Source organism: Acinonyx jubatus, chromosome C1 (genome assembly GCF_027475565.1).
Source record: "Acinonyx jubatus isolate Ajub_Pintada_27869175 chromosome C1, VMU_Ajub_asm_v1.0, whole genome shotgun sequence".
NCBI lineage: Eukaryota > Metazoa > Chordata > Mammalia > Carnivora > Felidae > Acinonyx > Acinonyx jubatus.
Window position 1 is genome coordinate 4,247,479 of NC_069381.1, and position 23,198 is coordinate 4,270,676.

General features: G+C 47.9%; 1 protein-coding gene across 2 annotated transcripts; it reads right to left on the reverse strand.

Annotated features, from left to right (window-relative positions):
* Positions 1 to 939: 939 nt before the first annotated feature.
* NOL9 (nucleolar protein 9) lies at positions 940 to 23,169 on the reverse strand. 2 transcript variants are annotated; one of them, XM_027060554.2, is made up of 12 exons: positions 22,759 to 23,169; positions 20,901 to 21,120; positions 18,749 to 18,876; positions 15,361 to 15,496; positions 15,142 to 15,235; positions 14,488 to 14,585; positions 9,741 to 9,902; positions 9,243 to 9,540; positions 8,144 to 8,255; positions 6,618 to 6,795; positions 4,995 to 5,128; positions 940 to 4,308 (listed from the first exon to the last, which is right to left on the reverse strand). In XM_027060554.2, the coding sequence occupies exons 1-12, from the start codon at positions 23,113 to 23,115 to the stop codon at positions 4,159 to 4,161; spliced, it is 2,067 nt and encodes a 688-aa protein (XP_026916355.1). In that variant the 5' UTR covers positions 23,116 to 23,169; the 3' UTR covers positions 940 to 4,158. The 2 variants fall into 2 exon arrangements, with proteins under 2 accessions (XP_026916355.1, XP_026916354.1); XM_027060553.2 differs by having other exon boundaries at positions 15,142 to 15,238; positions 22,759 to 23,162.
* Between the last annotated feature and the right edge of the window lie 29 nt (positions 23,170 to 23,198).

A 23,198-nucleotide genomic window follows, 5' to 3' on the forward strand; every position in this document is an offset into this window, starting at 1 on the left:
CCCATTCCCAAGTACACATCTGCTCCCTGGAAAAGGGCTCTCGTGGTGCCGGCTGCCTCGGCGGGTGCCTTCCCTCCTTTCCTGGAAAGCAACTCCACGAAGACCCTCATCTCTGCAATCCCAACAGCCAGCAGCTGGCCGGCCTCCTCGAGAGGAAGTTCTGTTTGGTGGCCTCTCCCCGCCCGACAGACGTTCACAGCCCAGACACCTTCCAAAGCCTCGGGAAAACCCACACCACGGTCCGATGAGCACCACAGTGGCATCAGGGCCCGTCGCCATGGCAACCCTTGGCTTCCCAGCCCAACACATTGTCTGCCGGCTCAGCTCTATCTGCTGACTCCCAAGACTTTGCTTCCTCAGCTCCCGGCATTCCCAGATCGGACCTGGCGCCCCTCGCCTCCAAGTGGGTCTTGCAGAATGCCGCCCGCAGCTACCCCCTGCCCCACTTTCCCGGGCAAAGCCTTTCTGAAAAGGACTCCTTCCCCCTTACAGCAGTTGGCTCCCTGGTTCGGGCTCCGCTGGTCGGCCCAGGCTCCTCCCCTCCGCCAGGCCAGCGTGGGGACAGCGAGGACAGAGTTGGGAGTTGCTGGGCTCGCATCACTGCGCTCAGGCACAGACCCCAGACTGGTTTTCCTCTTTAATTCGAACCTCTCCGGCAGCAACACACTCTCGGAGATGGGGCGGAAAGGACATAGCGTTTTCTCTTAACTTACATCCTCGGGCCCAAACAAAACTTAAACTCCCACTGCACTCAATATTGTGCCGGAAAAGGGCACCGGCATCTGCTAGGATTTCCTGTCTTCCCTGCTCTGGCATCCAGATCCCACGTCCCAATGCTTTATTCTCCCCAGTGTTCGTCACAACGTCTCCTGCGTTCAAATAACTCCCTGGAGTAAAATGGTCTATCTGTGCATACGTAATAAAAGTACACAATTAAACTCATGTTCTCAAAAATCTTTAATGATACAGAAGTTCACGTGTTAACTGAAAAGAGCTGCATAGAACACCATACATATGGCAGGACCCCCAATTCTGTAGAACACACGTGCCGTTTAGAAAAACACCAGACGAGACAGTGATCACCCACATGGTGTGGCTAAAGCCACGTTCCACATGTGTGACGTGTTCATACAACTTGAAAAGCAGTTCAGTGGAAGTCTATGAAAAACTTCTAGGAACGGGGACTCAGTGGAGGGTATGGAACCCATGCCCCTGGTTGTGACAACAGTACACTTGGCTAGAAAGGGAAGACAGCTGTGGATTTAAACATTTAGTTTCTTCGACCCAATGTGACCGTAAGGAACACGATCTTGGTCCCCGTCTACACTGCCCCGCCACGTATACACAAGTCTCATGCACCCCACGCACAGGCACTCGAGGGAACAGCCACCAACCCATCTCAGAAGTAAACAGGCTGAGGTCAAATGTCTCTTGCAAAGTTCCTTGGCTGGCCCGTGGCCCCTTGGGATTCCAACTCAGCTCGGACATCAAAGCCTGCCGCCTTACCCACTATACGGCCACATAGAAGCCTAAGGAAGGAAGCTAGCAATCGGACAATTAAAAACAAAAAAATCACCATCTGGCACAACGGAAGGAACCTGCTCCCGTGTCCTCTGGTGCTCACGCGGCTGGGCAGAAACCCGAGTCCAGCAGGTAAGCAGCCACCTGTCACAGGGGTCCCAGCAGAGGGCTGGGCTCCGTCCACCCAGCCCAGGGACCCCCACCCCCGCAAGTCTCTTCCAGACCGATTTCGCAAACGTTCAAGGCACCTGAAGGGCCAGCTCAACTGGCCCTCTCCCCTTTCTCAGACCTCGTTTCCATGGCCAGCGCTCCGGGGGGGTCACCGCTTCCGCCCCCAGGCCTAACAGAGGACAGCTGGGAGCTGAACTTTGTTTACAAAATAAAATCCCAGGATCCAAGAATCTTGTTATCTATTTTCACATCTATCTTTCCTGTAGAGGAATCTCATTAAAACAACCACAAAAGGAGCAACTAGGGGTTTCAAGTTCTGAGTCACATTATTTCTTTTTCTTAAATAAGCATGGAATCATACACACACACACACACACACACACACACGGAGTTTTTGTTGAGAATAACTCCAGTATAGAACTTTCTACCATACTGCTGACACTGACAAAGGGACTGACATCCGGGGCGGATGGCACCACTGCCAGTCTGAGCAGGCCCACTGAGCTGGCCAGAGAGCCAAGTCCCCAGGGTCTCAGCCTCCAGAATGTCCCAGGCAGGTTCCTGGGCCCGTGCTAGCCCAATGGCCATCTGACCGGTGGCTGGCAGCTCCCTCTAGCGGCAACGCTTGTTTATGTCATTCGTGGACAGCCCTGAAGAGCAGAAGGGAAATCGGGCCAAAGGCAGGCCTAGATGGAATGAAAACTCAAGTGCCAGGGCACCACTTTCCTTCCTCTGGACACCTGCTGCCAATGACCTACAGTGGGGACCACCGTGAAGACACAAGGAAGTAGGGAGGGAGGCAGGAAGCTGATGATGGCAGACTGTTAAAATTCTTGGCAAGGCCAAGACAGAAAAACACACACAAGATAAATTTAGAATCAAGTAAGAGGCAACTAAGTTAGACCTTAAACAGTCTAGGGAATCAAAACCAATCCTGGAGGGTGGCAGAGTTCCAGTGAGAATTTGTGAGTGCGGGTCTCCGAGATGTGAGGGGCCACCAGGATGGTGATAACCGATGAACACAGATGAACACAGATGTTAAAACTCACATCGGAACGACCAGCCTTCCACACGAGCCGTAGGAAGCTAGAATTCACAAGACTACTTTGAAATGCTACCTCCATCAGATTCTCACTGATCTAAGTGCACAAATGACATGATCCCACCTGACACCCTTGTTTACTGAAACCACTTCCAACCCTGGGGGATCAGGAACTGGGATAACCGGGAAGAAAGCAAAGGATGGATTCCCGTCATCTTCCCCAAAGCCATCTGGGAGAATGGCGTCATCGCCGGCCTCCAGTGCCCCTAGGAGAAAGCGCTCGTGACACAGAGTTGTCCGTCCTTATATACGAGTTCAGGTCCAGCTGTCAAAGGCAAGGCGGGGCTTCCCACAGGTGCCCTGTCCGTCCTTCCAACAGCCTGGTGTGCAGCTCTGTGCACAGTGGGTCTTCAACCTCAGATGAGAAGTCAATTAGGACAGAGAGGGTTGTAAAGAGGCCACAGGAAAGGTTTCCTGGATTTCAAAGCAACTTTTTCAGCTTACAGTCATCAGATAAAACAAAAAAAAAAACCCCAAAATACAAAGGGTTTTTGAGTCCAAACTTTGTTAACTATTAAGCCTTGATTAAATTGAGCAGACCAAACATGATCTTTTAACACCGGACACACCAGGCCACAGGAATGGAAGAGAACACGGACAGCACCAAATGACGGGCTGAGAACGACCGCCTGGCCCTGACCGTCCACAAGTGGAGCCCACTGCTGACCTCCTGCCCGTCTGCCATCGCTGCTCGAGGACGAGGGGAGCCCCTACATCCTGTATTGCTTGCGACCCCGCTGGCTGGCCTTCCTTCCTCTTTGGTAGATTTCTGTGGCCCCAGTTTCCCTATCTTTATTCAGATTCCCAAAACCAGGATGTTAAAGAGTTTTTTGAGGCATCAACTGTATTCTTTTTGTTCTAATGATGTCCAAACTTTTTCCTGTTGCTTTAACCCTTTAGAAAATAAAAAAGTACGATGAACCGTACAGTACACTAGGGCAGAACTCTAGATCACGTAGCTTGGAAAAGAGTTAAATTTAGAGGTGCCTGGGTGGCTCAGTTGGTTGGGTGTCTGACTTTGGCTCAGGTCATGACCTCACGGTTTGCGAGTTCGAGCCCCAGATCAGGCTCTGTGCTGACAGCTGGGAGCCTGGAGCCTGCTTCTGATTCTGTGTCTTCCTCTCTCTCTGCCCCTCCCCAGCTCACGCTCTGTCTCTCTCTGTCTCAAAAATAAATAAGAAAAACATAAGGAAAAAAAAAAAAAAGAGTTAAATTTACTCTCAACAGATCCACGAGTTACCCAGGGAGCTCTGCTTGCTGCGTCACTGCACAATTCCCACCATCGCCGTCAGTCTGACGTCAGGCTGCAGACCGAGACGAGTTTTCTGGTAGAAAAGCTCCTGCCCCTATGGACCACATCAGTATCAGTTTATTTTTCGATAGAGCTTAGGTTTTGGGTGTACTTTCTCTTCACGTGTCTCCTCGGTTTCTCTTGCTCCAATTTTCTCTGATGCTCCAGGAAGTTTAGAATTATAATCTGTTGTGACGTAAGGTATTGTCCCTTCAAGCCCACGCTGAAACAGAAACAGACACAAGGAGGATGAGGGAAAGTCCCAAGTCCTGCCCGTCAGAGTTTGTAGTGTTTCTTTTCTTCCCCAGAAAATCCTGTTAAAAGTGAGAGTCTGAGAAAGGCCCTCACACTCCTAAGGCCTCTGGTCCCCCTCCCCCCAGACAGCTCACTTGATGCAACTGGCCCAGTCACAAAGGTCGCTGTCTTCTTTCTGTCCAATTCAACTCCACAAACACATTAACCGAGAGTAAGTGGGCGTGGGTGTGTTTCTCTCTCACACAAGTTAGGACAAGCAGCTAGGAGGGGTGGGACGTCCAGGGCCTCCCCAGGCCGCCAGAAGGCCTTGCAGTCTGGCTTTCAGGCCACCACACAGATGTCCTTGGCCAACATGACTTTCCCATCAATGTGCCCAAAGACTGTCCTCAGGATGGGGTAATCCTGGAGAGATCACCTCTGCTCTCTTTTCCCATAAGCTACTCCTGGGATGATGGCTCTACCACTGGACCCCTGACCACAAATGGCGGCAATTCACGGTCTTGGACCATGAGGCCACCCTGACACTCTATCTGCCTCATCCAGCTTCTACAACCAAGTGTGAGTTTCCCACACAATAACGTGTTTCCATGACTCTCTTCGCCATGGACACGACCAGCAACTTTCAGGGCTGCCCCTGGGAGTGTGAGTGCTCACCTGGCTCTTGAAGACACACTGCGGAATGGAAATGGCTCCGACCAATAGGCAATTCACATTTCTTAGCTCTTCTGGGGGCACAGGAGTGAGGATGTGGTACAGCCGCTTCTCCATGTCGATCCCTCTACAAATTCCTTGAAGACACACAAAACACTAAGATATCCTTTCTGGAAAATATTAAATCTCCCTACCACTGAGAATCAAAGAATGGCTTTTAAAATAAGAATTTCAGGGGGGGCCTGGGTGGCTCAATCGGTTGAGCATCTGACCTCAGGTCACGATCTCACAGTTCGTGGGTTCGAGCCCCACGTCGGGCTCTGTGCTGACAGCTCAGAACCTGGATCTTGCCTCAGAGTCTGTGTCTCCCTCTCTCTGCCCCTCCCCCACTCATGTTCTGTCTCTCCCTCAAAAATAAACATTTAAAAAAATTTTTTTAATAAAAAAAAATAAAATTAATTTCCATTTCAACTGTGTTTTGCTTTGAAAATACAAAGTTCCAAGAGACAGGAGTATCTGACGACTCTCAGTCCCCTTCTCCTTGTTTAGCTGTGAGGAACCAAAGTGGTCCATATGCCAGAGTCCCGGACTGTCTTCAATAAGGTGCACACAGACCAGAGGGAGAAAAGCCACCATGAGGAACAGACAGACGACACAATCTTTTCCCATCACCAATTCCTCCTTCAGGGTCGGTACCAGGTGACACAGTTTCTGTGGAAACACTTCTGCGGAGTGGTAGTATATGAAGCAAAAATTTGTGATTATTTAAGGGTTTTGCTAATTTCGGGTTACATAAGTCCAGCACCCTTCTAGAATCATACCCTGACATTTATTGACCTCAGTGAGCCAGGGGGACAATCACATGAGGTAGGCCTGGTGAAGGAGGAAGGGCCCCGAAGCAGTACGAGGCCAATGGTCCTGGGCCCATGTGATGGGGACCACCAGGATGTGACATGATCATGTCTGTCCTCAGACCACCCGACCGTGAAGTCCGGCACGGAAACGGTGGCCCAGACTCTTGGCAGAGTAAGAAGAAATGAGACGGACGGAGGAATCAGACGTCCCTGGGAAACGAGCTACCAAAACCTGCTAGCAGGTTGAATGTGGTGAGCAGAGGTGGACCCAGGGCAGGGTGAATCTTCCAAGGATTCTTCACAGGCCTGGGAACAGGAGAGGATGCCGGGTGGGAGGGGTTCTGGGGAGAACATTAGGACCTCAGTCATGGACCTAGGACTCAGATGCCAGTGAGATACCCAAGTGAAGACACACACTGCTAACGTGGGCTTGGAACTCAGACACGCAGTCAGGCTACAGAGATCCAGTGAAATCAGCCTAAAGGTAGATCTAGGGTCCCAGCATGGGGACAGGTGGCCTAGGGAAAATGTGTCAAGTGAGAAGAAGGTCATGACCGGGCCCTCAAGAATCCTAGATGTAGAGCTGGCAGGAGAAGCAGAGAAAATGCTGCTTCCTTCCTGCCCACCAGCACCCAGGCCCACTGTATAGAAGCCAGAGACACTCTCTGATCACTCCAGCTGGGAGACTGATACAAGGTCAAGACCAGCCATTTACAGGCGGAGAAGGGGATCAATTTCAGTTGATATATAGACATGGTTTACTCTCACTCACCAAATCCCAAACAATCACAGATTGGAGTCTGGGCGAGCAGGATTGGTCCATTTGCGTACCCTCTAACATCATCTAGGATCTTGCAAAGACCAACCCAGCTGGCATTCACAGCATACAATATATGGGTAGGAGCGACGTCAGCGTGAGTAATTCGGAGAGCAACTGCATTGAAAGGGACCTGGAAAATAAATGTGCATCTCCCTCAATTAATTCAACTGGAAAGATTACTTTTAATTTTTAAAAGTTGACTAACCAGCTATCTAGTTACGTTGGCCAGAGGCACCTGGGTGGCTCAGTCGGTTGAGCATCTGACTTTGGCCCAGGTCATGATCTTGCGGTTCGTGAGTTCAAGTCTCACATCAGGCTCGCTGCTATCAGCACAGAGCCCGCTTTGGATCCTCTGTCCGCCCTCTCTCTGTCTCTCCCTTCTCTTACTTTCTCAAAAATAAATATTAGAAAGAAAAGAAAAGGAAAGGGAAAGGGAAAGGGAAAGGGAAAGGGAAAGGGAAAGGGAAAGGGAAGGGAAGGGAAGGGAAGGGAAGGGAAGGGAAGGGAAGGGAAGGAAAGGAAGGGAAGGAAAGGAAAGGAAAGGAAAGGAAAGGAAAGGAAAGAAAAGGAGGGAGGGAGAGAGATTAGTAAATTAGTTATGTTGGCCAAAGTGCTTACCAAAAAGTATCTAAACAGAATGGAAACACTAACAAACATTGGCTAAATATTTAACACAGAGAAATTCAAAAAAAGTTCTTTGCCAGCCAACACTTGCTAGACACCTAAATTGATGTCTAGAACTTTCTTGTCTGAACAGACACACAAGACTCAAGCAAGTCTCAAGATAACCTGAATGGGGTGAAGTCTAGGGGGATTCCAAGACGCAAATGCAAGCGGGGTGAGCCTCCCCTTCTGACCACTGTGAAGACTCACTGCTTCCACATGACCGTCTTGGGAGGTCCGGCCCAGCCTCGGTTTTCCGCGTAAGATACCAAAACACGCAGCTCAAAAGTAGAAATGCTAGAGCCGGGCTCCCCGGCGCCACCTCTGGGATGAGGCAGAACGTTCTTTTTTTTTTTATGTTTATTCTTGAGAGAGAGAGAGAGAGAGAGAGAGAGAGCGCGCGCGCGCACAAGTGTGTGCAGGGGAGAGGCAGAGAGAGAGAGAGAGAGAATATCCCAAGCAGGCTCTGTACTGTCAGTGCAGAGCCTGATGAAGGGCTCGAACTCATGAACCTTGAGATCATGACCTGAGTCGAAATCCAGAGTCACTTAAATGACTGAGCCACCCAGGCACCCCCAGGAAGAACGTTCTTAACCAGCAGGAAGCACAGTCATGCCCAACACAGGGCAGCAGCTAAGAGCATGGACTCTCAAGCCAGAGCTTTCAACCTCCCATCTGTAAAGTGAGGCAGTTACAGAAGCCACAGAACAGGGCTGTTCTGGGGGTAAGAGGCCAGAAGAACACCCAGCTCACAGGAAGCCATACAAGTGTTGGCGAAGTAAACAAAGACAATTCCTCGTACAAGTTCAGGTTACCTGATAGGGTGTCAGACCATGTAAAGGATAAAGTGGTTTTGGCACCGGGGGCTGCAGCTGGCCGAGGTAACCCAGTACTGCCAGATCACGAAGAACTTTGTTATGCGACTCTCTGAAAAGCAAATCAGAACGAAGTAGAGATTTAACCTTACACATCCACCTCGCGCTCAGCGACACAGTACGTTGGTCATTACACAGATTATACATACACGAGCACACACTCCCACCTTGACATTGGCACACCCTGCCTTTCTGTAAACCCACTGGAAAAACATGACGCCTAAAGACTCGCCTTTAAATAAAGGCTCTTGGCAACCAGAGCTGGAGGCCGCTTCTGGCTATGGGTCTTCCTCAACCTATGATGTGGTTTCATCCTCATACACCCACCGGAAGCTGAAAATATGGAAGGATGAAAACGCCTTTAAGACACCTCGCACACTGGGGCGACTGAGGGGCTCAGTCAGTTGAGCATCTGACTTGGCTCAGGTCATGATCTCAGGATTCATGGGTCCAAGCTCCGCATCGGGCTCTGTACTGACAGGTCAGACCCCAGAGCCTGCTTCAGATTGTGTGTCTCCGTACCTTTCTGCCCCTCCCCTGCTTGTACTCTGTCTCTCTCAAAAATAAATAAATAAACTTTAAAAAAAAAAAATTAAAAAAAGTTTTTTAAAATTTTTAAATGTTTATTTTTGAGAGAAGGAGAAACAGAGCACGAGTAGGGGAGGGTCAGAGAAAGAGGGAGACACAGAATCTGAAGCAGGTTCCAGGCTCCGAGCTGTCAGCACAGAGCCCGACGCGGGGCTTGAACCCACGAACCGTGAGATCATGACCTGAGCCGAAGTTGGACACTTAACCGACTGAGCCGCCCAGGCACCCCTAAAAATTTTTTTTGGAAATCAAACCATCTTAAATCAGGGACTGTCTGTATTTCCATTGGGAAAATAATGGCTCAGAAAATAGCCGATTCTCCTTCATAAACATGTAGCTGTGGCAGAGATTTGAACATTTGTACAGAAATTCTTCCCTTTAAGGAAATGAGAACAGAGAGGCTTGTTACACTGAAGAGAACTCCATCCTCCATCCACGGTGGCTGACTCACCTATTTCTTGGCGTTTTTCTAAATGCAAAGTCTGACTGGACGCAAATCAGCTTATGTCCAGTGAACACAACGGGACTCTCCTTTTCTTCATCGGCAAATTCCAAACTCTCTGTAAACTCCGCCAGCTGGAAACCTCTGTTCCGGATTCTGGACTTGCTCTTTGTGTACAGGCCGTCCATGTCGTCTACATAGTCAGGAGTGAGGTTTGGCATGTACTTACTCCGCCCGGAACTGAATTGGACCACGTGGCTGGGAGACAGCAGCCGGATAAGATCGATGAGAAGCAGAAGCCCCTTGTCTGTGAGGAAGGTGACACGAGCAGTTGGCACACTAAAATGCAAGGACACGTTTCTACGAGAAAACGGTACATCTGTCTGCGATACAGAAAGATCAGTAAGAACAATTTCCTAAGAACGGGGCTTCAGCGTTACTGCCTGAAGCCAAAAGCTTACTCGTACCGCCCACCCTCTGCTGCGAGATGCGCCTCCGCAGGCTTACCTGACACCCAGCCCATCGTGTTGACGATGAGAGGGGCCTCTCTCTTGTAGGAGCTGAATACGTACTGTATTATCTCAATATAATTCTCATAGTTGTTTTTACAAGAAGGTTTCCCATAATATACCATTTTCTGCGGTGTCCTCTGGTGAGTAAAAGGTGGTCCTAGGAAGATAAAGGTGAGAGTTTGCAGGACTATTTAAAAAGAGGCGAGGGCTCCGTGTCGGCCGTTGCCAGTGACAAAGATTCGCAAGAAGTTCAAGATTATCTATCCTACCACTGGGAATAGCTGTATCTCGTTTTCAGAATTCTAAGCTTTCAGGGCGTCTGGGGGGCTCAGTCATTAAGGTCATGATCTCAGGGTTAGTGAGTTCAAGTCCCACATCAGGTGAACGCGAGCCCCACTTCTCTTTCTCTCCCTCTCTGCCCCTCGCTCACTTGTGCCTTCTCTCTCAAAAAAAAAAAAAAAAAAAAAAATCTTAGCTTTAAATTTAATACAAAGACATCTTCGTGTTCTTTTAATGTTTATTTTTGAGAGAGACAGAGACAGAGTGGAAGTGGGGGAGGGGAAGAGCGAGAGGGAGACACAGAATCCGAAGCAGGCTCCAGGCTCCCAGCTGTCAGCACAGAGCCCGACAGGGGCTCGAACTCACGAACTGTGAGATCATGACCTGAGCTGAAGTTGGATACTTACCCAAAGGAGCCACCCAGGCACGCCCCCTCATTGTCACATATAATTAATCCCAATTCTTATTATGTCCTAATATGGCCATTCATTTACTGAGCACCGACAAGACACTGATGCTCAGTGAGCCAAGTCAGTATCTTTCTAGATACTCAGGATACACGTGTGAACAAAACCATGTCCCCATCCTCGGGCAAGTAAGCAGCAATCACTCACTAGCATGTAGCACTTCCTATGCCCCATGTATTTCACAAGTAGTCTCTAATTTTCATAAAAATCCTATGAGGTAGGTAGTATTACTACACCCATTTTTATAGAGGAGGACACAGATTAACTGACCAAGGTCATACAGCTAGTAGATACCAACTGCACTTGAACTCAGATGATTCAGCTCCAGAGAAAACGTTCCTTTTTTCTTTTTTTTTTAATGTTTATTTATTTATTTTTTGAGAAAGAGGGGGAGGGGGAGGGGGAGGGGGAGGGAGAACGTGAATGGGGGACGGGCAGAGATAGAGAGAAGACAGAGAAACCCAACAAGTCTCCGTGCTGTCAACACAGCCCCACACAGGGCTAGAACCTATGAACTGCGAGATCATGACCTGAGCTGAAATCAAGAGTTGGATGCTTGCTTAACCAACTGAGCCACCCAGGTGCCCCCAGAGCAAACATTCCTAACTGTAGCACCAGTCCGTCAAAACTGTCCTACTTCCCTTATCTGGCTGGTGACCAGGACCACACGGCACCACGGTCAGCAGGGTGAGGGCCTTGGTTAATGTGGTTGGTGCCAGGCCACCTGGGACAGGGCTGGCAAGGCTCCCCTCAAAGGTGGAGTAAGGGGACTTGGGGCAGCCCACAGCTGAGGAAGTGGCCTGCATAGCAGAGGGATTGAACAAATACAAAGAGACTGAGTAAATATGTAAATACACTGACAACAATCACAGCCAGAGTTCTTATCATCAGATACGGAACTTATAAATACGGGAGGAGGAAGGCTAACTAGAATAAACCCAGGGTGTCAGACCAGAATCAGAATGACTGCAGTAAACTTGTGGCTCTTAATAAATAGAAAATATGTACACAGAAGTGTAAACGTAGTGTAAATGTATGTACGAATACGTACGCATGTAATATACACGTATGGGCTTAAATGTGCGTGTATTTCCTAGCTCTGTCCACAGAGGGGATCTGCAAGCAGTGACACCCCAGAAGAAGTAACAAATAATACACCTAGTTACAGACAGAGTGGAAAACCCTGGCAAACACTTATCTTAACCAAATGATCAGAGGCAACCTCTCTGGTGACAGGGCCAACTGACAGCTTGCTGACATGATGCACTGAGAACACAGCACCGCACCTCAATCAAGCCATGAGGGGCACTCGACAGGTACTCTTCCAAATTGCCAAGGTCATGAACAATAAGGAAAGCTGGAGGACCTGCTCCAGACTGAGGACTAAAGATTTGCAAATATACGCTGGGCCGGGGCAGGCAGCTGGATGATGGACGAGGGACAGTACTCCAGCAGTTGAGCTGCTCTGATGTGGTGGCTGCATTAGGATTATACAGCGGAGTGTCCCTGTTTGGGGAAACACCTACTGAAATATTAAGGGGTAAAAAAGAAAAGTAAATGCACTGGGGAAAACATAAAAGAAACAAAGGAACAATGAAACCAGCTAAAGAGCAAAGTCCAAACAATTAGTTTTGGTAAAACTGTAAAAGCAACGTGAATGCTCTACTTATTCTCATTGTCAAAAAGTCTGTTAAATCCAGAACATATCCAGCAACCTGATATATCATCTGCTTCTCTTAAAAGTCAACTGAACAGGGATGCCTGGCTGGCTCAGTCAATAGAGCGTGAAACTCTTGATCTCAGGGTTACCAGTTCAAACCCCACACGGGGTACAGAGATTACTTTAAAACTCAAATCTTAAACCTGTTAAAAGTCAACTAAACAGGGATGCCTGGGTGTCTCAGACAGTTAAGCGTCTGACTTTTGATTTCAGCTCAGGTCATGATGTCCAAGTTCATGGGATCAAGCTCCATGTCGGGCTCCATGCTTGGAGACTGCTTGGGATTCTCTCTCTCTCTGCCTCCTCCCCTGCTCATGTGCGTGCTCACTCTCTCTCTCTCTCTCTCAAAATAAATAAACTTAAAAAAACATTTTTTAAATAAATAAATAAAACTTAAAAGTCAACCAAACAAAAATCACACAACTATCTTGACAGACACAGAAAAAGCGCTTGATGAAAACCTAACGCCCTTTCACGACAACGAACATTCCACACACTAGGAAAAGAAGGCAGCTTCTTCACCCTGAAGAAGGAACGCAACTGACAATGAAAACCCACAGCTGACAGCATGGACAGCATGGTGAAGCGCATTCCCTCTAAGATGAGGAATAAGAAATGTTTCCTCCTATTCAACACTGTACTGGAGGTCCTAGCCTTTTCTTAGACAGGAAAAAGGAATTGAAGGCATCCAAACTGGAAGGAAGACGTAAAACTATTTCTATCCGCAGATGACGATCTTCTATCTAGAAAATCCAAAGAAATCCGTAGGAAACCTACTGGAGGTAATATGGGAATTCAGCAAAGTTGCAGGGTATGTGGTCAACACACAAAAATCACGTGTGTTTCAATATACCAGTAGTGAAGAATCTGGAAAGGAAGTTAGGAAAGCAATTCCACTTACAGTATTAGCTAGAAGAATCGAATCCTTAGGAACAAATCTAACCAAGGAAGTGAAACACTTCCACACTGAAAATCACAAAGTTTTGCTGAAAGAAATTAAAGAGCTAAAAAACTGGAAAGGCACCCTGTGTTCGTAAGAAGACTGATCACTGGGGCCTCTGGGTGGCTCAGTCAGTTAAGCGTCCGACTTCGGCTCAGGTCATAATCTCACAGTTTGTAGTTCTGAGCCCCGTGTTGGGCTTTGCACCGACAGCTCAGAGCCTGGAGCCTGCTTCAGATTCTGTGTCTCCCTTTCTCTCTGCCCCTTCCCCACTTATATTCTCTCCACCCCCTCCCCCCCAAATAAGTGAATAAATCTTTTAAAATCAGCAAAAAGAAAAAAAAAATTATGCTTTGTGAAAAAAACAGTCACCCAAGGACAGATATTGTTAAGGTCTCGCCTACAGGAGGGGCTTGGAGTAGGTGAACTCACAGGGACAGAAAGCAAAATAGAGGTCACCAGGAGCAGGAAAGAGGTGCTATTTAACAGGGACAGCATTTCAGTTTGGGATGACGAAAAAATTCTGGATGTAGGTGGTGATGGCTACAGAACACTGTGAATGTACTGAATGTCACTGAACTGTACGCTTATCAGTAGTTAAAACAGTAAATAGTATCACATTTTGTATATTTTACCATTAAAAAAAAGCAACGTGGGATTCTGGGTTGGATTCTGAACCATAAAAAGGATGCTAGTAGGATAACTGATGGATTTTGATTAAAATCTGTAGTTAACAGTACTGTGTCAATGTAATTTCTAGGTTTAAATCATTATATATGGTTACATAAAATGTAAATACTATAGGAAGGTATGTCTCTGATTTACACACAACAAAGTGGGTATTAGTTCCATTTACCAAAATGGAACCCTAGAAAATTACCATAGTTTTGTCTTTTGGAAGCTAGGAGAACCATTCTAAGAAGACCGGGAGTTTGGGCGGAAGGGGGAATATCCACTTTTACACTTTCTTTTTTTCATATTTATACTTTTTATTTTTTTAGTTTTTTCTATCATTATGTTTGAGTTTTATAAAACCAAGACACTTAAGAAATATACAACACACTTTCTCGCTAATATAAACAAAGATTAAAAAGGGGGGGGGGGAGGCTGGGTGGCTCAGTCGGTGAAGCATCCTACGTTAGCTTCAGGTCATTATCTCATAGCTCGTGAGTTCAAGCCCTTTGTTGGGTTCGTGCCGACAGCTCAAAGCCTGGAGCCTGCTTCAGATTCTGTGTCTCCCTCTCTCTCTGCCCCTCCCCTGTTTGTGTTCAGTCTCTCTCTCAAATGTAAATAAACATTAAAAAAAAAAAAAAAAAAAGAAACGTGTAATACATACCTAGAATTGGTTCTGTAATATTAAGTAAGGAAATGCAACCTGGAGGCGTAAATTCTGTCTGTCCCAGATCACATTCCAAATAGTCAACACAGGAAATACTGAAAATTTGAAAGGAATAAAGAAAACCTTAGCTAGCTTTACTATGTCAAATGAATACATAAGATCTCATAGATTTTATGCAACACACAGGCATAATCCACCCTTTTAGAGTCTTTTAGGTTGGATGCTCCAAACATGACAATCAACGAAAAGAAAATGTGCAGGCACGGTCACAGTGTCCACTCACAATACGGATACAACTTGGTACTACCTAAAATTTTACTTTCGAAATACAACGGAATTTCCCCTACTCTGAGCCTCTGGGTATGGACAAAGACAGAATCTAAGACAGGCAGCCCCTCTTGCCCCCTCACTGATAAGCGAGGTCAGTCATTGTCTCGCTCCCAAACACAACAGAACAGAGACGGTCATCGCTCAGCTGAACGGCTTTGCACAGACTTGTAGACAATCTCTACTTAGACGTCAAGATGCGTTCCTGTCTAGTTTCTTAAGTCAAAAATCCTATTTCATGCCCCAAATCTAATAACATGTCTAAACAAAAAAAAATTAAGAAACAAACAAAAAATAAAAACAAAAAACACCCCCCACTCTTACCTATTTAGCAACTGGTTAATCAGGTATCTATTAAATGTTGACTTTCCAACGTCCTGAGAGCCACAAACCAGAATGACAGGGCAGCCGTCTACTTCTTCTGGAGGCAAAAGAAACATTGACGCCTAGGATTAGCCACCTTCTTTAGGGCTCTAATCGCAAATCATAACCCTCTGAGGCTCTGGTGGACGAACACTCCGTTTATCACTACGCGCCACTCACCACAGGACACAGTGACTAGCTCTTCCATGGCAGACAGGGCACTCTCAGTTAAACGAAGGCCATTCTTCTTCTTCTCTCTTTTGATGCCAACAGACCTCAGGGCTAAATGTTCAGAGTTAATCTGGAAGGTTGGGCTCTGAAATTAACAATGCAAGCTTTAAGAAAAGATGAACACAGTGCACATTTCTTCGTCTAGCTCTAGGCTAGTAAACCTCAAACAGCTGTGAGCTACAAAAGATAAACCTGGCCCCTCCTTTCTCTCACGCCCAAAGCCAGCTCTTCCGTAATGCTCGTCAGCTGTCCCTGCAGTCACCCCTACCTGTCCTCCTAGCTCACACATACTTCCAGGCTGCCGTCACCTCTGCAGGAGGCCCCCCCAGGAAAGGAAAACCTGTGCAAATATAAAAGTGATTGCCCCAAGAACAATTCAACAGAAGACCACAGCTGTCCAACAGGTTGGTGATTTAGAGTAACATCAAGGCAGTCTCCAAAAACATAAAGTAAAAAGACAAAGAACATGCACAGAGCTGAGAGCACGCGGAAGACAGGCCCGCTAACCCACTGGCGCTCCAGCGGAAGCAACAGGAAACCACGGAAGCAACCCACAGCATCAAGAGCAGACCCTCGCGGACGCAGGTGGGGTTCGGAGGGAATAAGGCCTCTGGGGTGAAGGTGAAGAAGATCCAGGAAGAGCCCCCCATGAATGATCATATCCTCGTGCAATTCATCACCCCCAAGATAAAGACATCGTAGAAGACACGAGAATCAGTCTGGTGTGTGACTTCCTATCAGCAACTCTGAATTCTAGAGAACAATGGAGCAAGGCCTTCAAGGTTTTGAGGAAAAGACTCTATACTCTGCTCAACTATCAGTCACGGAGAGCAAAATAAGAGTAACTCCTGGAGAGAAAAAAAAAAGAACATCTTATGAGATCATATAAAGTTCACCATCTGCCGGATATGAAGAAATAAGGCTAGAATGTAGTAACACACATTGGGGGAGGAAAGTTACCCAAGAAAGAGCATGAGGAATATAAACGGCGGTGGTGAAGTCCCAGAAAAAAATAAATAAATAAAGTTAAAAATAAATGGAAAAAAAAAAATCAAGGCGTTTAGAATCTTCGCTCACAAGAAGCAAAGCTCGGTAACACGGGGCCTCCACCTCCTTCTCCACGGTCCTCACTAAGCTACTGGCTTCTGCACTAGATTAAACTGATGCAACCACAACAGTGCATTCACTGTCCTGCCCCCATTTCATACCTTCTGTCACTCAAACCTCCAACACCTACTTACTAGCTCTGCTCCCACTCAGTGATGATCCTGATCCGCTTCCTGGAGCAAAACGAACCACTCAGAAGAGAACTTCTACTTGGCGCCCCCCCCCCACACACACACACCCCTGCAGCCCATCCCGCCATTTCCTCCTGCTACTCCCACTCTAGGTCAGCTGCCTGTGCTCCCAAGGCCACTGCCCCAGGCCTGCAGACACCAGAACCAGAAGCCTTCCTTTGGGACGCCTCGCTTCGAGTGTCCTCACCTCTCTCTGCCGCATCCTCGGCACCCTCCCCACTCTAGATCATTCGCACCTGCTGTGTCCAAACCTGTTGGGGCTTTTTCATCCATCTTAACAAAAAACAAAACTCTGACCACACTCCTCCAAATACTGTGTCATTTCTCTCCTTCCCCGTACCACTTAACTCTACAAAGGCAAAATCTCTTATATTAAACCTGAGAGTTGCTCTCTGCCCAGGCTCCCGACCTTATTCCAATCAGTCTGCCCCACCCGCCCCAGCAGTCTACTGCGGACACGCTAGTCCAGACCACACGCCTACACGCAAGCTCCCTTCTCAGGCCTCACCTACCATCAGCATCTGCCACAACTGCCCACGTCCAGCTCCTCTGAACACCTCTTGACCACACTCTGGTTTTTCTCTACCATCAGTGACCACTCTGTCTCAGCCTCTGCTGTTCCCTCATCCACACCTCTTCTGGTCTCAGCGCCTAAGGGCTCAGACTTCGAACCTCTCTGCCTCTCTGTATCCACTCCCTTGGTGTTATTATCCCATCTCACGGCCCAGAGACCATTCTGCTGAAAGCTCCCAACTCCAGAATCACACATGCAACTGGCCACTTGACATCTCCAATGGTCTAACAGACACCTCAAAGCTAACATCTCAATCTGCAACCCCTACGCCACCCCCCCCCCCCCCGTCAGTAACTCCACGCACCCAGGTGGTTAGGCTAACAAGCTTGAGCTTGATGTCATCCCTGATTCTTCCCCATGCCTCACACCCAGTCAGCCTGATAAAAATCCTGCAGGTTAGGCTCAATTTATGGCTCATGGGAAACAATTATAGAAACAGAGCCTGACTGTTAAGAAATTAAGAACGTGACCAGCAAAACTTTGGAGACGACAGAGAGATGACAGAAAGTATAAGTGCATCAACATACATGCACAGAGAAAAATTTATTCACTGTCTCAAGTGAATGAATTAATATAAAAAGATAACCATCCTGAGGTGCCTGGGGGGCTCAGTCGGTTAAGCTTCCAACTTCAGCTCAGGTCACGATCTCACGGTTCGTGAGTCTGAGCCCTACGTCGGGCTCTGTGCTGACAGCTCGGAGCCTGGACCCTGCTTCGGATTCTGTCTCTCTCTCTGTCTCTGCCACCCCTCCCGGCATGTGCTTTGTCTCCCTTTCTCTCTCTCTCCACCCCCTCAAAAATAATCATTTAAAAAGGAAAAAAAAAAAAGAAAACCATTTAAAAAATTCCAAAAGTCGGGCACCTGGCTGGCTCAGTCGGTAAAGCATGCAACTCCTGACCCTCAGGTTCTGTGTTTGAGCCCCACGTTGAGAGGGAGGTTAAAACAAAACTTCGAAAAAATAAATAACAACTCCAAAAGGCATTTAACCACTTACAATATGAAAGAACGGCTTTCGCTAGGGAACAACACGGGGAAGGGGAGACATTTTTCATGACAGACTGTTCTACACAAACCTTTTCACCATACACACGTATGACATTTTGTACAACCTGCACCACAGCACAACAGCCACGCTGCTCTCTAATCGAGCATCCTACAGTCATCTGATAGGACTGTTCTGGTGAAACTAACGAGCACAACTGAATGAAAACTGGTCGTGGGGCACCTGGGTGGCGCAGTCGGTTAAGGGTCCGACTTCAGCTCAGGTCACGATCTCGCGGTCCATGAGTTCGAGCCCCGCGTCAGGCTCTGGACTGATGGCTCAGAGCCTGGAGCCTGCTTCCGATTCTGTGTCTCCCTCTCTCTCTGCCCCTCCCCCATTCATGCTCTGTCTCTCTCTGTCCCCAAAATAAATAAACATTAAAAAAATTTAAAAAAAAAAAAAAAAAAAAAAACTGGTCATACCTCTTGTACAAAGACATAAGATAAACCCGGGTGGCTGACTAAGAAGTTTACAGTGGAGGTTCTCAGCTGTTCCAACATCACAATGGAACACAGAGGAGAAAAATTCTTCATCAACCAGCATCTGTCATCTGCAAAAAGAAAAATTAAGTACCTTAGAAATAGTAACTCCAGGGGTGCCTGGGGGGCTCAGTTGGTTAAGCGACTGGCTCTCGATTTCAGCTCAGGTCACAATCTCATGGTTCAGTTCATGGGATCGAGCCCTGAGTTGGACTCTGCGCTCACAGCACAGACCCTGCTTGGGATTCTGGCTCCTTCTCTCTGTGCCTTTCCCCTGTGCAAGCAGGCATGCACTCTCTCTCTCTCCCAAAAATAAACAAACATTAGGATAAAAAAAAAAAAAAAAAAGATGGGAATGCAAACTGGTGTAGCCACTCTGGAAAACAGTATGGAGGTTCCTTAAAAAACTAAAAACAGGACTACTCAAGGGCCCAGCAACCGCACTACTAGGTATCTATCCAAGGGATACAGGTATGCTGTTTCGAAGGGGCACGTGCACCCCCATGTTTATAGCAGCACTATCAACAATAGCCAAAGTATGGAAAGAGCCCAAATGTCCATCGATGGATGAACAGATAAAGAAGACGTGGTATATTGGGGTGCCTGGTGGCTTTGTGGGTTAAGCGTTCGACTTTGACTCAGGTCATGGTCTCACGGTTGGTGAGTTCAAACCCCGTATCATCAGGCTTTGTGCTGACAGCTCAGAGCCTGGAGCATGCTTCAGATTCTGTGTCTCCTCTTTCTGCCCCTCTACCACTCATGCTTGCATGTGCTCTCTCTCTCTCTCTCTCTCAAAAATAAATTTTAAAAAATAAAAAAAAAAAAAAAGGAAGATGTGGTATATAAATATACAATGGGATATTACTCGGCAGTCAAAAAGAATGAAATCTTGCCATTTGCAACTACGTGGATGGAACTGGAGGGTATTATGCTAAGCGAAATTAGTCGGTCAGAGAAAGACAAACATCATATGACTTTACTCATATGAAGGCTTTAAAATACAAAACAGATGAACGTAAGGGAAGGGAAGCAAAAAGAATATAAAAACAGGAAGGGATCAAAACATAAGAGACTCTTAAATATGGAGAACAAACAGAGGGTTACTGGAGGGGATGTGGGGGGGGGATGGGCTAAATGGGTAAGGGGCATTAAGGAATCTACTCCTGAAATCACTGTTGCACTATATGCTAACTAACTTGGATGAAAATTTTAAAAATAAATTAAAATAAATAAATGAAAATAATAAAATAAAAAGAAAAAAGAAAAGAAAGAGAGAAAGAAAGAAAAAGAAAAGAAAAAATAGTAACTTCGTTAAATTCTACACTGTTTAGGACCACCTTCTCCTCAGCTGAATTGTCAACTTTCTGAGAGCAGTAATTATGTTAAGGGCCTTCTTCAAGAAACCATACTGCATAATAAGAACACACCTGGATGGAGAGAGAAGTCAATCCAGGATTGCTTTGGCCACACTCTAGCTGTGTGGCCTTGGGTAACTTTTCTCATCTGAAAAATGGTGAAAATAAGTTTCACTCACAGGACCCATGTGAAGGTTTAAATAGACACAGAAAAGTGTACAATATCTAGGCAATAGGAAGCATCTAAAAATATTAGCCTTGGGGGCACCTGGGTGTTGCAGTTGGTTAAGCGTTTAGGTCCAGGTCATGATCTCACAGTTTTGTGAGTTTGAGCCCCGTGCTGGGCTCTGGGCCAGCAATGTGGAGCCTGCTTGGGATTCTCTCTCTTTCTTTCCCTCTCTCTCTGCCCCTCCCCCACTTGTGCTGTCTCTCAAAATAAACAAAAGTAAAAACAAAAATACAAATATTACTGGGGCGCATGGATGGCTCAGTCGGTTGGGAGTCTGACTTCAGCTCAGGTCATGATCTCATGCTTCATGGGTTTGAGCCCCGCGTCGGGCTCTGTGCTGATGACTCAGAGCCTGGAGCCTGCTTCCGATTCTGTGTCTCCCTCTCTCTCTGCCCCTTCCCCGCCTGCGCTCTGTCTCTCTCTCAAAAATAAACATTACAAAAAGATAAAAATAATAACACTAGCCTTATTATAGTATACCCTCAGTAAATTATCCATTTATTTTCCTTACCCCGGTTAAGATGAGATCTGAGCAAAGCTCGGGCTTCCCTTTTCACCTCCTTCTTGCTTTTCTCAGGCACAGAATAATGAACTGCGTTGATAGTAAGGCGAGAATGAGTGTAGGTAGAGAAGACATCTTGGGCAGGGTGGCCTTGGCTGATGGTATAACCTAACACCTGCACCTGGCCATAGAGGCACGTCACACGACAGATCCCGCTAAAAGTAAAACCCTACAAGGAAAGGGGGGTGGGCAAAAAAGAAGAAATAACATGACAAATCCTGTTACTAATGACTGAAAAAAATTTTTTAATTAATTTTGAGAGCATACTCATAAGAGCATGAGCAGGGGAAGGGTACAGAGAGAGGGAGAGAGAATCCCAAGCAGGCTCTACCCTGTCAGTGCTGAGCCCCACGCAGGGCTTGATCCCATGAACCGTGAGGTTATGACCTGAGCCTAAATCAAGAGTTGGACGCTGAACCAACTGAGCCATCCAGGTGTCCCCATGACTGAAATTTTCAAAACTTTTTTTTTTTTTTTAACTAAACTCTGTGCTGAACATGGGCCTCAAACTGATGACCCTGAGACCAAGAGTAGCATGCACCAGCCACTGAGGAAGGCATCCCCTTCCTCTTTAAAAAAAAAAAAAATGTGTTGGGGCACCTGAGTGGCTCAGTTGGTTAAGCATCAGACTTCAGCTCAGGTCATGATCTCACGGTTTGTAAAAGCAAGCCCCGCGTCGGGCTCTGTGCTGACACCTCAGAGCCTGGAGCCTGTTTTGCATTTTGGGTCTCCCTCTCTCTGCCCCTTCCCTGCGCACGGGCTCTCTCTTTCAAAAATAAACATTAAAAAAAAAATTTGAAAAACATAAAAAATAAAAAATATGTCTAGAGGTGCCTGGGTGTCTCAGTTGGTTTCAGCCTGGGTGTCTCAGTTGGTTTCAGCCTCTGACTCTTGATTTTGGGTCAGGTCATGATCTCACAATTCGGGAGATCGAGCCCAGCATCAGGCTCTGTACTTCGTGTAGAGCCTGCTTGGGTTGGGATTCTCTCTCTTTCTACCTCTGCCCCTCTCCCCTGCTCGTGCTCACTCACTCTCTCCAAAATAAAATTCTAAACTCTTAGTTGCTATTCACATAACAAGTAACTTCTAAGTAACAACACGTTGTACTAGGTGGCCATCGGGTACTGATTATCCTTAACCTAATTTCATATCCCACCACAGCTACAGAGATGGCTGGTGTATACAGACACATGAAAAACAAGCGGGTCCCATGAACTGGGCTCTGCAGCTGTCACAGACCTATCTCTACCAAGGCCCACTGCCTGCCAAGTTTCTCCTGTTCCTGGGTTTTCACATCCCCCCGGCACTGCAGGAAGACCTCCCACACCAGCATCCAAATGAAGAGCCCAGGTCCTGAAATTAAGCTGCCTCGGTTTGAGTCTTAGCTCTGCCCCTACTCTACGCCTTTCAGCAAGTTACCCAAACTATACCTCAGTTTCTTCGTCCGTAAACATTTACGGAAATGAAGGTAATGACTCCATAGAGCTGAGAGTATTAAAAGGGTTCATAACCCTAAAACACTTAGAACGGAGAGCCCGGCATCTCTAAGCACCCCGTAAACGTGAGCTGGTCCTTATTTCCTGCTATTAGATTCCCTTCGGCTCTCAAAGCCTAGAGCTCCACAACAGGTCCCTAGTCACCCCCTGCTCAGCACCGCCGCCAGGAGGAACGCTCTCGACCCGGGGCCGCAGAGCCCGCACGGTCTTCTCCCAGCCCGCGAGTCCCGGAGCTGCTCCCCATTCCCCCCCCCGCCACCCCCCCCCCCCCGATCTCGGCCGGCCAGCCTCCCCCCACCGGCGCGACCCACCTGGTCCCGCGGCAGCAGCAGCAAGGCGCGGCCCGGGCCGGCCGGCCGCACCGGCGGGATGGGGAGGGTCGTGGGGCAACTCGGGGCGGGGGCCGCGGCCGGGGCCGGGCTGGGGGCCGCGGTCTTGGGCCTCCGGGCGGCCGAGCGCGACACCAGGCAGCCGCTCTCCCGCCAGTCCGCGCCGGCCGCCTGGGCTTGTAGCAGCCGCCGCCGCAGGCGCCTCCGGCCGCACCAGCGCAGGGTCCCGAGCCGGCGGCGGGGCCGGCGGCTGAGGACGAGCTGGGGCCGAGCCTTGCGGGCCCGCAGCCACGTGGAGCGGGAAGGACCCCGCTTGAGAAGCAACTGGGCGTCCGCCATGTTGGCCACGGACGCCTGCCGCGCGAGAATCTCCCGAGATCCGGTCGCTCCGCCCCTCGGCCCGTCGTGCGGCGGAAAGTAGA